The sequence below is a fragment of the Heptranchias perlo genome, chromosome 12, assembly GCF_035084215.1.
Source record: "Heptranchias perlo isolate sHepPer1 chromosome 12, sHepPer1.hap1, whole genome shotgun sequence".
NCBI lineage: Eukaryota > Metazoa > Chordata > Chondrichthyes > Hexanchiformes > Hexanchidae > Heptranchias > Heptranchias perlo.
Window position 1 is genome coordinate 45,359,361 of NC_090336.1, and position 13,734 is coordinate 45,373,094.

Below are 13,734 nucleotides of genomic sequence, written 5' to 3' on the forward strand. Positions count from 1 at the left end.
TCCTGTGAATGGTGAGTTGTTCTGACTGGATTTGAACAGAGTGCTGGTCATGTGACTGGAGCAGAGGCTTAGACATGTGCTATGGTCAAGGCTGGTGAATGTAGCATGCTGACATTAGTTTGTTGCCCATAGGCATCTCCTGTCACTGCTCTTCCAGTGTGGATGAAGTGAATTTTCTGTCAGGTTAGAACTCTGATAAATAAGATGATTACAAAACAAAGATACTGTGTTTAAATAGAATTTTTTATCAAATTTCTATATTAAAGTGAATGCATAGTTAAGAACTGAGATCACAACAGCGGCATTTGCGTTAATGAAATTTCACTATCAAATATTACCAGGTGAAAATATTTGTTTTAATGTATGTTCTTAATGCTGAAACCAGTGTCTATTATCATTTATCTAGATAAGAATTAAGATCCAAGCATTGACCCAGTACTCCACTAAACATCTTTCTGATGCAATTTCTAGAGTAATGCTATTCTCTTTAAATCTAACTTCTTATCTGGTTCTATTTTCTACCCTGGGTTCCCATCTTAGCTTTATTAGAAGGCTTTCATGTGGAATGGAACATCCAAATACACTATCTTATGGAGGTCCACTAGCTATTTTATTTGTAATGTCCTCAAAGAAGTCTAGGTTTGTCAAGTTGGATCTTCTAGATTGATCCTGACTGTTTGTTTCTTACTAAGCTATTGCTAAATAGGTACAGCTCCAGTCTACTCAGATTGGATATAATGGAACTCCTTTCTAAGGTGTGTAGAACTGTTTGGATTATGCAAAATGGATGCAATCTGATCTTTGGGCTAGAGAGCAGGTTGGGAGGAAAGTGATTTGGAAGTATATTGGGGCTAAGACTTCATGGAAGAACTTGACACATTCCTCATGTTTGAATCCAAGTGGACCTAGTCTGGCATCTTGGCCTGTTTTGAGCTACCTTATATGATAAAAGAAATTTTAATCTCAATTTGCCTTTTATCTGGATATGATCTGGCAAATCTCAGCTTCACTACTGGGCTGCACATGTTAAATCATATAATAACTTGCAATGACAATTGGAAAGTTGATATTTGATGGAATATTGGTTCTATTTGTCTCCGTGTCACTACAGTTCTTGGCTTCTATTGCTTGGTAATTGAGTCCCAATGTCGTTCATCATAATTAAAACCTGGCTGAAAATTTTGCATTTTTCCAAAGTACAGTGCCAACAAATTCTACCTGAACCTCAGATTGAGGTTGTTCTGGGTTTGGATTAGGTTCTAATCACTATTTACTGAACTGTTTAGAAAGCTGAGAAGCTTTAGTTACAAATTTGGGTCTGCAACAGATATCTCTTCTGGTTCAGAGGCATCAGTTACTCATGTAAGTGGTCTGAGCATCCTACTTTTACAAGATTTGTTTTGCACAGCGTTATTTCTACTTGTGCAATAGTGTAAATCGGGAGTAACAATCGCATTTCTTTGTGGACTGGACAGAATGTTAATGTGTTTCAGGGGTGTGCTTTAATCTCCCTGAAAGCAGACCAAGTGAACTCTTGGTGAGCAAGGCTAGATACAGGTCATTAAACCATTTTGCTTCACAGTAAAGGGAAGCATAAATAACAGCTATTTTAATTGGACTCAGTTAATTCAATCTGCACAATTTGTCACAACATAAAGAACACGCCATGCTGCCCCAACAACTTGCATTTCTAGCGCCCCTTTTACATAGAAAAACATCCCAAGGCCCTGTACAGAGGCATAATCAGAAAAAATGGACATTGAGCTGAAGATGATATTGGGAGAGGTGACCAAGAACTTGGTTAAAGAGGAGGGTTGTAAGGAGAAGAGGAAGACGTTGAGGTGCAGATGTTTATGAAGGAATTCCAAAGCAAGGACCCAGGCAGCTAAAGGCATGACTGCCAATGCTTTCTATATTGGATCTTCTGTGACCATTCCTCTAAAGGTCAAAGTTCTGGCCTTGCAGCTATAGTGTGAAAACCCAAGGCAAGGATGGCAATTTAGTGCTGTGATGTGGAAGCAGTAAGAATGGACTTTACCAGTTTATTTAAACAGTCTTAAAATGGTTGCATCAACACTCATTGGATTTAATCAGTTGACAGCTTCACACTCTTTAAGTATTTTTGTTATGTCAATTTTAAAGAGAGAAATTGCATTTATATAGCACCTTTTCAAAATCTCGAAGTGCTGAAGCACTTCACAGTTAATGAAGTACTTTTTGAAATGTAGACACACTTGTAATGTCGGAAACATGACTATTAATGCCTCATGAAAAGAACACTTGTTTTGATCTTGCATATTTATCCTGTAGCAACGTCAGATATCTGAAATAATTTGTAGAGCGTTAAGTACTGAGGCTTCAATTCTGGTGTGAGCAATGAATTGATCTGGCGCACACTGCTTTTTTATAGGGAGGGGGAATCAGCCAGCCATTCCTTAATGGACATACACAGGAGAGTGTTGAGTACCAGACTGTTTGCAGCTTCAGTGTCCTATTTGACAGAGCTGAGCTTCCGACCCCATATCCTCTCCATCACGACCGTTTACTTCCACCAGCGTGATATCGCCCATCAGCCCGTCGGCTGCTGAAGCCACATTCATGCCTTGGTTAGCTCCAGACTCGACTATTCAAATGCACTCTCGGCTGGCCTCTCACCTGCCACCGGACATAAACTTCAGTTCATGCAAAATTCTACTGCCTGTATCCTCACTCGCACCAAGTCCTATTTACTGATGGCCCCTGTGCTTGCTGACCTATATTGCCTCCTGCTCCAGCAACGCCTCCAATTTAAAATTCTCATCCTTGTGTTCAAATCCCTCCAAGGCCTCGACACTCCCTTTTTCTGTAACCTCCTCCAGCTCTACAACAGACCCAGCTCTCTGTGCTCCTCTTGGAAATCGGGGATACACATCACCCCACCATTAGCAGCCGCACTTTAAGCTGCCAAGTTCTGTCATTTCTTCCCTAAACCTGTCTGCTTGTCTCTCCTCTAAGATCCTCCTTTTAAAACCTACCTTTTTGACCAAACATTTGGTCTCCTGTCCTGATGTCTTTGTGGCTCGGTGTACCTTGATGTTTTACAACATTAAAGGTGCTATATAATTGTAAATTGTAGTTGTAGTGTTTGGTCCTCAGGCGTCATGTACTCAGGATCCCTCCCTTGTCATGTGAATGTGGAGAATCTGCATTCTTTCTCTTTTTAATATCTTGTCCCTCGTGCAGGGGAGCGGAAAAAATAACGTAGAACCCAAAATATTTATACAGTATTCTTGATAGAGTAGAAGCTTGATGGTAACACAGGAAGAAGAAAATCTTTCATCGTGGTTTTCTTTCCTCGAGTTGTAAAAGGGTTCTGTTTTTGCTGGAGAATGATTCTACTGGCACTGGCGGCCCTCTGCTACTTGTCGGAAGTAGACATTCTTGTGAGCAGCCTCTACCCGCCCCCACCCCCCCCCCCCGGTCAGAAGTGGGGATATTTGCTTATGATTAAAGTGTGTTCAGTTCCATTCGCAACCCCTCAGATAATGAAGCAGTCTGTGCCCGCATGCAGCAAGACCTGGATAACGTTCAGGCTTGGGCTGATAAATGGCAAGTAACATTCGTACCAGGCAATGCACATCTCCAACGAGAGTGTCCAGCCACCTCCTCTGACATTCAACGGCATTGCCATTGCTGAATCCTCCGCCATCAACGTCCTGGGGGTCACCATTGACCAGTAACTTAACTGGACCAGCCACATAAATACTGTGGCTACAAGAGCAGGTCAGAGGCTGGGTATTCTGTAGTGAGTGACTCCCCAAAACCTTTCTACCATCTACAAGGCACAAGTCAGGAGTGTGATGGAATACTCTCCACTTGCCTGGATGAGTGCAGCTCCAACAACACTCAAGAAGCTCGACACCATCCAAGATAAAGCAGCCCGCTTGATTGGCACCCATCCGCCACCTTAAACATTCACTTCCTCCACCACCGTGACTGCAGTGTGTAACATCTATAAGATGCACTGCAGCAACTCGCCAAGGCTTCTTCGACAGCACCTCCCAAACCCTCGACCTCTACCACCTAGAAGGACAAGGGCAGCAGCCGCATGAGAACACCACGTGTGCGTTCTCCTAGTCACACCATCCTGACTTGGAAATATATCGCCGTTCCTTCATGGTTGCTGGGTCAAAATCCTGGCACTCCCTACCTAACAGCACTGTGGAAGAACCTTCACCACACGGACTGCAGCGGTTCAAGAAGGTGGCTCTCCACCACCATCAGTTAGGGATGGGCAATAAATGCTGGCCTCACCAGTGACACCCACATCCCATGAATGAATAACCCCACCCTCCACCTCCGCCATTGCCCTGGGATTCTTGGATTTAGTATTGTTCCCTTTTGCTGTCCAGCAAAAGGATGCAATTGGCAGCATAACTACCAATTTTTAAAAATGTGTTTATATTTGTTCATGGGATGTGGGTGTCGCTGGCAAGACCAGCATTTATTGCCCATCCCTAATTGCCTTTGAGAAGGTTGTGGTGAGCTGCCTTCTTGAACCACTGCAGTCCATGTGGTGAAGGTTCTCCCACAGTACTGTTAGGTAGGGAGTTCCAGGATTTTGAGCCAGAGACTATTGAGGAACGGTGATATATTTCCAAGTTGGGATGGTTTGTGACTTGGAGGGGAATGTGCAGCTGGTGGTGGTCCCATGTGCCTGCTGCCCTTGTCCTTCTAGGTGGTAGAGGTCGTGGGTTTGGGAGGTGCCGTCGAAGAAGCCTTGGCGTGTTGCTGCAGTGCATCCTGTGGGTGGTACACACTGCAGCTACAGTGCGCCGGTGGTGGAGGGAGTGAATGTATAGGGTGATGGATGGGGTGCCAATCAAGCGGGCTGCTTTGTCCTGGATGGTGTCAAGCTTCTTGTGTTGGAGCTGCACTCATCCAAGCAAGTGGAGAGTATTCCATCACACTCCAGATTTGTGCCTTGTAGATGGTGGAAAGGCTTTGGGGAGTCAGGAGGTGAATCACTTGCCGCAGAATACCCAGCCTCTGACCTGCTCTTGTAGCCACAGTATTTATGTGGCTGGTCCAGTTAAGTTTCTGGTCAATGGTAACCCCCATGTTGATGGGGGATTCGGCAGTGGTAATGCTGTTGAATGTCAAGGGGTGGTGGTTAGACTCTCGGAGATGGCCATTGTCTGGCGCGAATGTTACTTGCCACTTATGAGCCCAAGCCTGGATGTTGTCTCGGTCTTGCTGCATGTAGGCATGGACTGCTTCATTATCTGAGGGGTTCTGAATCGAACTGAACACTGCAATCATCAGCGAACATCCCCATTTCTGACCTTATGATGGAGGGAAGGTCATTGATGAAACAGCTGAAGATGATTGGGCCTAGGACACTGCCCTGGGGAACTCCTGCAGCAATGTCCTGGGGCTGAGATGATTGGCCTCCAACAACCACTACCATCTACCTTTTGTGCTAGGTATGACTCCAACCACTGGTTTTGGCCATTGTTAGTTTGGACTTAACAACTCTTGTTTGTATTCGTGGCTAGACTAGAGTTTCCATAAGCAGATTTATGAGCTGATATCTTTATTCACAGCCCTATTTGGATTATTGAGCTCAGGTTTAACAGGTAACCCCAAACTGTGGTAAACTTCTTACTGGAAAATACAAGGGATGCCCACCATATTCTACTGTTACCTTTTTGAAGCCAGAAAATAATATAATCACACCAATATGCACAAGTTTAAAAACTACCTGGCTCAATTTATTGAAATGAGTAAATGAAACAGCAAGTTACTGCATGTGCAGTACCCAAACCTTAGCCACTATTTTTCAGTTTTCAAAAACAAGAATGATCTGAAATCGTTCATTTTCAGTAAGTTCCTACAACTGCCACCCTGAGTCGGAGTTATCCAGTATGATTAATTTGAGAACAAAGGCTTACTGAGACTTTGACTCACCCACTGTCAGCAGCAGCCAATGGACTTTTCCAAGGCAGCACCTGACTCCATCCAAAGTTGGCAGCATTAAAGCCATCTTTTAAAAATAGTCTTGTCGGAAGAAACCCCAATTTTAATTATACGTGTATCTATAACACAGGGTCTGTCAAAATTGTAGGTTGTCGTTTTGATATTCGCATCCTAGTGACATTTTGCTACTCTTTAATGAAAAAGCGGGAAGAGCCCCAAGTTCGATCAGTAACATCCCTGGAGAGAAGGCAGAGAGCTAAAGAGGGGAAAGTGGAGGAAACCAGAGAAAGAAATGGAGAACATTACCATAAAATATTGCTCAGATTTTGTTTAAGAAAATTGCAATGTCTCAAAGTTGTGGACGTTTTAGATTTGAGCAATCTTGGGGCTCAGTATTTATAACTTTGAGGTTGACCATCATATTTTACAGCCAAGCTTATAATTTTGAGATCTGCTTGAGTATTTTTAATGTGAAGGCTTTTGCCTAGTCTTAGCACAAAATTCTACTCGTGTTTTGTATTTATTTATATATGAATGAAAAGCTGGCATAAAAATCTATGAATTGCAGTGGAGACATACTAAAGTATTCCAGTACAGCTCTCAACCCCATCTGACGGGTCTGCAGTGGAAGCTATTTTTAGACACCTGAGTGCCATTTTTAGCTTGTAAAATATTCATCCGCATCTAGATGGCAACCTATCAATTCCTATAAACGTGACGGGGGCAAGTTTTTTCCCCCCCTCCCTCTCCTTTATTGAAGTCAAAGGGTTTGAGGTGCTAATCGTTTTATTTCGTGAAATGAGAGCCTTGATTTGCAGTTATTGAGCGTCAGTGCGTCCATTCATGTTTCTTTGCGCAACTGCTTACGCATCCATTTATTGTCGTCTATCACGGATGACTTGTCCCTGTGCGTTTGTTCGCCATACGTGAGGGGGAAAAGAGAGTGGATGGGGAGAGGGCAGTGTGAAATTATTTTTTAAAGCATACCTTTTGGGGCAGCAATGCTTGTTTTTATTTTTTTTGCGGGTTTAAGGTGGATTGATTCTTGTGACTTATTAACTTGCCGCTCGAGTATCCAGGCTGCTTTTTGTTGCTTTATTAAATATGCGCCAACACGTGCCTGGCTGCGTTAGTATACACGCCAGGGATTTCAGTGGTTTCTAAATACAGCACAAGAAAGGCTTGTGCCTCGTTCGAAGGAATCAATCGAGATCCTCTATTTATAGAAGCAAAGGGATTGAAATAGCAATTTCTTTTCCATGTAATAGATCCCCGAGAGTCATGCTGCAGCGCTCGTCAGTCAGACCTTTGCACTGGGATGAGGTGCAGCTGTCACGATTGCAGTGGTATTAGTCGTTAATCAATGGAGTGTTCCTGCATTCAGGCATTCAGATAAAGGTCACCAGGACCTGCCCAGAATAGCTAAACTCTCAGGCGTGGGCTTTGCAGTCACAATTCGGGCGATGTCAAAAATAAAAACACACGAGCTAAAAATATCACTGGTATACACGATGCTTTTTTGATTTTTGCATTTAAACTGGAGTGATTGAATCGAAGCTAAAAATAGCGTCTTGCAGAAGCAAATTTTCCATTCATACGAGCAGAATATCTCCCGCGGACAGCAAATTTTAACAATTTGTTGTTAATCCTACAAGTAGTTAGATACTTTTTAGTTTAAATACGTAATTTGGCAGTTTTTTTCCAGTTTGTTGTGGAATACAGACTGCAGTTATTTTTATAAAGAGCCCTTTTCATTTTCCAGCTGGGGCATGATGCTGGATTCTTGAAGTCCAGGCACTGCAACATTTTTTTCTGTTCCATCGTGATGCCAATGTGCTACTGAATCTTTATTTCAAGTTCCTCCGTGTTGTAATTAACTTATACATTAAAATATTTTAATTTTTCTGGATGTGGGTGACGCTGGTATGGACACATTTATTGCCCATTCCATGTTGCCCTGAGGTGGTGGTGGTGAATCTTCATTGCAGTGTTTTTACAATCTAGGGACTAGTTAGATCACTTCAGAAAGCATTGAGTCAACAATGTAGTTTGGGACTGGAGTCACCTGTAGATGAGACTGGGTAGAGATGGCAGGTTCTTTTTCACCAAGGATAAGAGTGAGCCATTTAGATTTTTACAACAATCTGGCAGCTTTCACTTTTTTCTCTCAGGAACCAATCCACAAATTACCAGATCTATTGAATTTATTTTCACAACTTGTCATGATGGGATTTGAACTTGCAACTTTTGGACTAGCCCAGTACCATAACCATTACACTACCATACCCATTGTATCGTAAATACTTTTTTTGCACACTGATAGTCTTTTGCTTCCTCAATAAGATGCTTAACAATTTGCAATGGTCCACAAATGATTTCCTCCGTATTGCCTTTGGATATCCAAGGCTGGACCACAATACAGGTTCTGATGACTTCTGACGTGATTATTAAATCTGATCCATTTTTATTTTACCCCACTCACCAAGTTGAGGGGTGTCAGTACTGGTAAATGGAACAATTTTCCCCATCAATTATTGGCTACACATGCTCTTGCTATAATAGCAAACAGTATAAAAGTTGTATTGCAACAGATTTATTGTATGTTCTTGCCAGCTTGCACAACTGTTCCTTTTATGGTCTGGTTCTTTTCACAAGCTGAAAGGTGGGGCCTGCTGCTGACAGATTTTCCTTTTACCCCCTGTGCAGTGGGTTTCCCCTGCCTGTGTCTCTGGGAGAGTGTTATTAATTTGTAACAACCCATTTATAGTGATAAGTGCAACACTTTGGTTCCCCTTTAGCCACTATAAATGCTGTAAGGAAAACCTGACTTCAAGATCCACCCTTTTTGGAAGTTTCCAAAAGTTAGAAGGGCCAAACTTGTCCCCTGACTTTGCTTTCCTGCCACAAAATAAGTGGAGATAGCAAATCAAAGTTGATTGTGGCTAAAAGATGTGGTCTCAACCAGCAAGTTTTTCTCTCTTTAACCCCCCCCCCCCCCCAACCCCGGCAACTATAAGGAATACAGCACTTATATGCTGAGAGGCTGTTTCCCCGGCTGGAGAGTCTAGAACTAGGTCATAGTCTCAAGATAAGGGGTCCGCCCTTAAGGACAGATGAAAAATTTCTTCACTCTGGTTGTGAATCTTTGGAATTCTTGAACCCCCGGGGACTCTGGATGCTGAGTCGTTGAGTGTATTCAAGGCTGGGATCAATCGAATTTTTGGACACTAAGGGAATCAAGGGATATGAGGATAGGGTGGGAAAATGGAGTTGATGTCGAAGATCGGCCATGATCTTTAATGGCGGAGCAGGGTCGAGAGGCTGTATGGCCTACTCCTGCTCCTATTTCTTATGTGGCATTATTGCTTAGTAATGTTTTACCAAGTGAATTAAATATACTTAGTGGCATAGAACTGCGATAAACAATTTGCCAGCTGTAATACTAAGTTTGACCTACCTCCTAAGTTTATTTTCTCCCCTTCTGAAAGTGTTGTTTGGGCATCCTTTTTTTCTACAAAATGACTGATTCATGTTTGAATCTTGACGAGCGATAGGCTATTCGACTAAGAGGTGTAACTGACTGATCCTCTCACGTGCACTTCCACTTCCACCAGGGTTGTTGAATAGTGATCAGGACCAGGAAGCCTAGCTGATTTTTCACTCCCTAACCCAGTGGCGGCTGCTGTAGGATCAGCTAACTTGGCACAGACCATGAATTGGATCTGTTCTGTATGGCTTAGCTACTCATTAGATGAACTCTGTGAACCATCAGGGAACCTACATTTGAATTCTTTTAACTTGTTATTTTAAGTTAACATATAAAACATTAACATTTTGTAGCATTGCACATTACCTGGATTAAAACAGTGTAGAATAGAATTGGACAGTACAAAAGGAGGCCATTCGGCCCATTGTGCCTGTGCCAGCTCTTTGAAGGAGCTATCCAATTAGTCCCACTCCCCAGCTCTTTTCCCATAGCCCTGCAAATTTCTCCTTTTCAAGTATATAAGTAATGAAATAACAATATTTTGAGGTTTTTATTCCCATGCCTTTAAGAGCTTTGTTGTACTGTCATTCAATAAACTATGCAGTACATTTACTGTCCTTGTGATTTACTAATGTCAATCCAGGAGCATTCTTTTTGGAATATAAGACATTGTGCATACATTGCTCTAGAATAACAGTCGCAGTTGTGTAGGGAACTAAATTTGGTCATTTTATATGAACTGAAGGAGCAGAACAACATTTTGTAAAGAAAGACTTGCATTTATAAAAGTGCCTTTCAGGCCCCCCCCCCCCCCCCCCCCGCCCCAAAGTGCTTCACAGCCATTGAAGTACTTTTGAAGTGTAGTTGCTGTTGGAAATGTGGCAGGAATTTGTGCACAGCAATGACAAGATGATCTGTTTTTAGTGATGTTGGTTGAGGGATAAATATTGGCCAGGACACCTAGTGCCATGGGATCCACCTGAGAAGGCAGACGGGGCCTTGATTTAATGTCTCATCCGAAAGATAGCACCTCCGACAGTGCAGCACTCCCTCAGTACTGCACTGGAGTGTCAGCTTAGATTTTGTGCTCAAGTCTCTGGAGTGGGACTTGAACCCCCAACCTTCTGACTGAAGCAAGACTGCTACCAATGAGCCACGATTGACAATATTAATATTAAAATAATTTCTTGTTAAAATGGGTTTAGATTTGTATGTGAACCCAAAACAGTTGTGACCCAAAACCAATTGTATATGCACATCTGTAGTTCATCCAGTCATTCATTAAAAATCTGGATTTAAAAAAAAACTTATTAAAATATTAACTCTTGTTTTTTGTTTCAGTTGTTACAGGAGCAACTGATGGAATTGGAAAGGCTTATGCAAAGGAGGTATGCTAGAAAACGAGTCACTTTCAGTTGAATATCTTTCCTTTATCACTTTTGGATGAACAAAGTTTTCCCCTTAATCAGCATACAACTTGCTGGCTAAAAGTTATAGCTCTGTCCAAAACACTTAGTCAAGTGTGTAACAAACCCCCAACACTTAACACTTTGTTTGAACAGAAATATTCATATAAAGTAACAGACTGAAGCAAGATGATATATTTGAAGTTTTAAAAATAAATTGTTTAAAAGTGGTACCTCCTAATTTACTTTTTTCTTCCTTGACTCTTGATTTTTCTTTCTGCACACTAGCTCGCCAAGCATGGCATGAGCATTGTCCTTATCAGCAGATCCCAAGAAAAACTGGATCAAGTCGCTAAGGAAATAAGTAAGTCAATACTTTTTGTTTTCAAAAAGGCTTTCTTTCTGCTGTGATTTTCTTCCTTTCTTGCGGTAATGTTCAATAGGCGCCAGCAACTCTGATACCTTGGCCAAATGGCCATTTTTTCTGAGCCTGGACTGAGTCAGTTGGCTGGTGTCACAGTCAAGCCCATTTCTATTGCCACCTAACATCACAAATGCACTTTCAGCAGGGGTATTGTGGAATAAGTTATCGGGCCTCTTTATCAGATGAATCAAACTCAAATTATCACATTCCTACCAATCAAGAAAAATGCCTGGCTGTTTCCATTATATAAAACGTATCTGTATTTGGGGAGGAAGGAAGGGGAGAACTTGTGGCTGTGTTTGGGGAAAGGGAATGGAGGGAAGCACTGACTGCATTGCTTAAAAATAAGGTTTGAGAGCAGCCTCTGAAAGTTGCTTTGGAATTGTGGCCCTTGGCCAAAAGTTAGAAATTACCCCTGCCATAGAGGTTAATATATTGATAAAATAATGCTTATTAATGGGTTTCATCGAATAGTTATATTTAAAAAATCTTGGCTAAAGTGCTATGCCTATGCCTTAAGTTAGCATTGAAGAATCACTAATCTTGTGGTTCACAACTAAGTCTGTCAAGTAAAGATCTATATTCATTTTATTAGTGGAATTTAACTCCTGGTGCTCCACCATAGGTGATATTTTGCATTCAGGTGGGCTGAGCATGTTATCTGTGTTCTATTCTTCACCAACAACCCCCACCCCTTAGCCCTGGGGGGGGGGGGGGGGGGGTGGAAATTTCAGACCCACTCCACATACCATGCAAGGCATGGGGCAGTGACAGACAAGTAACTGCTGAATTTTTCTCCAGCTGAGTTGGTAACGAATTATAAAATGTCAGCATTTAAAAAGGAACAGCTACTTTTGAGGAAGAGGTTAGTGTGTGGGGCACCTACTCAATAACCTGCTCACTGATGCTCAGTTTGGGTTCTGCCAGAACCACTCTGCTCCAGTGTGGTCCAAACATGTACACAAGCTGATTTTCAGAGGTGAGGTGAGAATTACTGCCTTTGATGTCAAGGCAGAATTTGACTCTGGAATCAAGGAGCACTAGTAAAACTGAAGTCAATGGGGATTGGGGGCAAAGCTCTCCAGTGGCTGGAATCATACCTAGCACAAAAGAAGATGGTTGTGGTTGTTGGAGGCCAATCATTTCAGTCCCAGGACATTACTGCAGGAGTTCCTCAGAGTCCAAGACCCAACTGTTTTCAACTGCTTTTATCAATGACCTTCTCTCCATCATAAGGTCAGAAGTGTGGCTGTTCATTGAAGATTGCAGAGTGTTCAGTTCCATTCGCAATCCCTCAGAAAATGAGGCAGTCCATGTCAACTTGCAGCAAGATCTGGATAACATCCAGTATTGGACTGATAAGTGACAATTTACATTGCCTGACACTTGTGTGGTGTGAATGATCCTCTCCAACAAGAGAGTCTAACCACCTCCCCTTGACATTCAATGGCATTACCATCATAGTCTCCCACCATCAAGATCCGATGGGTCACCATTGACCAGCCACAAATACTGTGGCTACTAAAGCAGATCAGAGGCTGAGTATTCTGTGGTGATTGGCTCACCTAAGCCTATATCACCTGCAAGGCAAAAGTCAGGAGTGTGATGGAATACTCTCCACTTGCCTGGATGGGTGCAGCTCCAACAACACTAGATTCCTAACACTATCCAGGGCAAAGCAGTCTGCTTGATCAGCCCATCCACTCCCTCCACCATTGGTGTACTGTGGCTGCAGTCTGTACTATCTACAGGATTCACTGCAGCAACTTATCAAAGCTTCTTTGGCAACATCTCCCAAACCCACAACCTCCAGCACTGAGCAGGATATGGGCAGCAGGTGCATGGAAACACAATATCTCCAAGTTCCCCTCCCAAATCAGAAGGTGCGAGACTTGGACTTATTGTTTCTTCATTGTCACTGGGTCAATACCCTGGAACTCCCTATCTAACTGTACTGTGGGAGTACCTTCAACACATGAACTGCAGTGGTTCAAGAAGGTGGCCCACCACAACCATCTAGGGCAAGTAGGGATTGGGCACTAAATGCCAGCCTTGCTAGCAACACCCAGATCCTGAGATTTTTTTTAAACTTTGAGACAATTTGAATTGAATTTGATTTTGTTTGAATGGAAGTCTTCTGTCTGGCTATTTTCAGCCCACATCTTATTAGACTTGGATCAACAGCACAAATTTGCCACTGTGCCAAATTATAGGTAGTGGCATTTAAGCTATAATGATTGTGGGAAATTGGAAAAATTTACACTGGTGCAGAGCAGCATTATAGCATGTTTGGAATAGAAGAGGTGTTTTATTTACATGTGACTGTCCTATACCTCTTAGTACTCGATGTATCTTGCCCAGCACTGAAGGTAATTTTTTTTTGCACAAAGTGAAATACAAAGAAGGACGGGGAAAGAATTGTTACCAAGAATTTTTACACACTGAAATGTAATCTATAT

General features: G+C 42.4%; 1 protein-coding gene across 1 annotated transcript in view; it reads left to right on the plus strand.

Moving 5' to 3' along the window:
* LOC137327999 (very-long-chain 3-oxoacyl-CoA reductase-A-like) overlaps positions 1 to 13,734 on the plus strand; it is a 124,980-nt gene that overhangs the window by 13,913 nt on the left and 97,333 nt on the right. The window contains exons 2-3 of the mRNA XM_067994049.1: positions 10,787 to 10,833; positions 11,140 to 11,215. Coding sequence (XP_067850150.1) covers positions 10,787 to 10,833; positions 11,140 to 11,215 — 123 coding nt within the window. The remainder of the gene's footprint in view (positions 1 to 10,786; positions 10,834 to 11,139; positions 11,216 to 13,734) is intronic.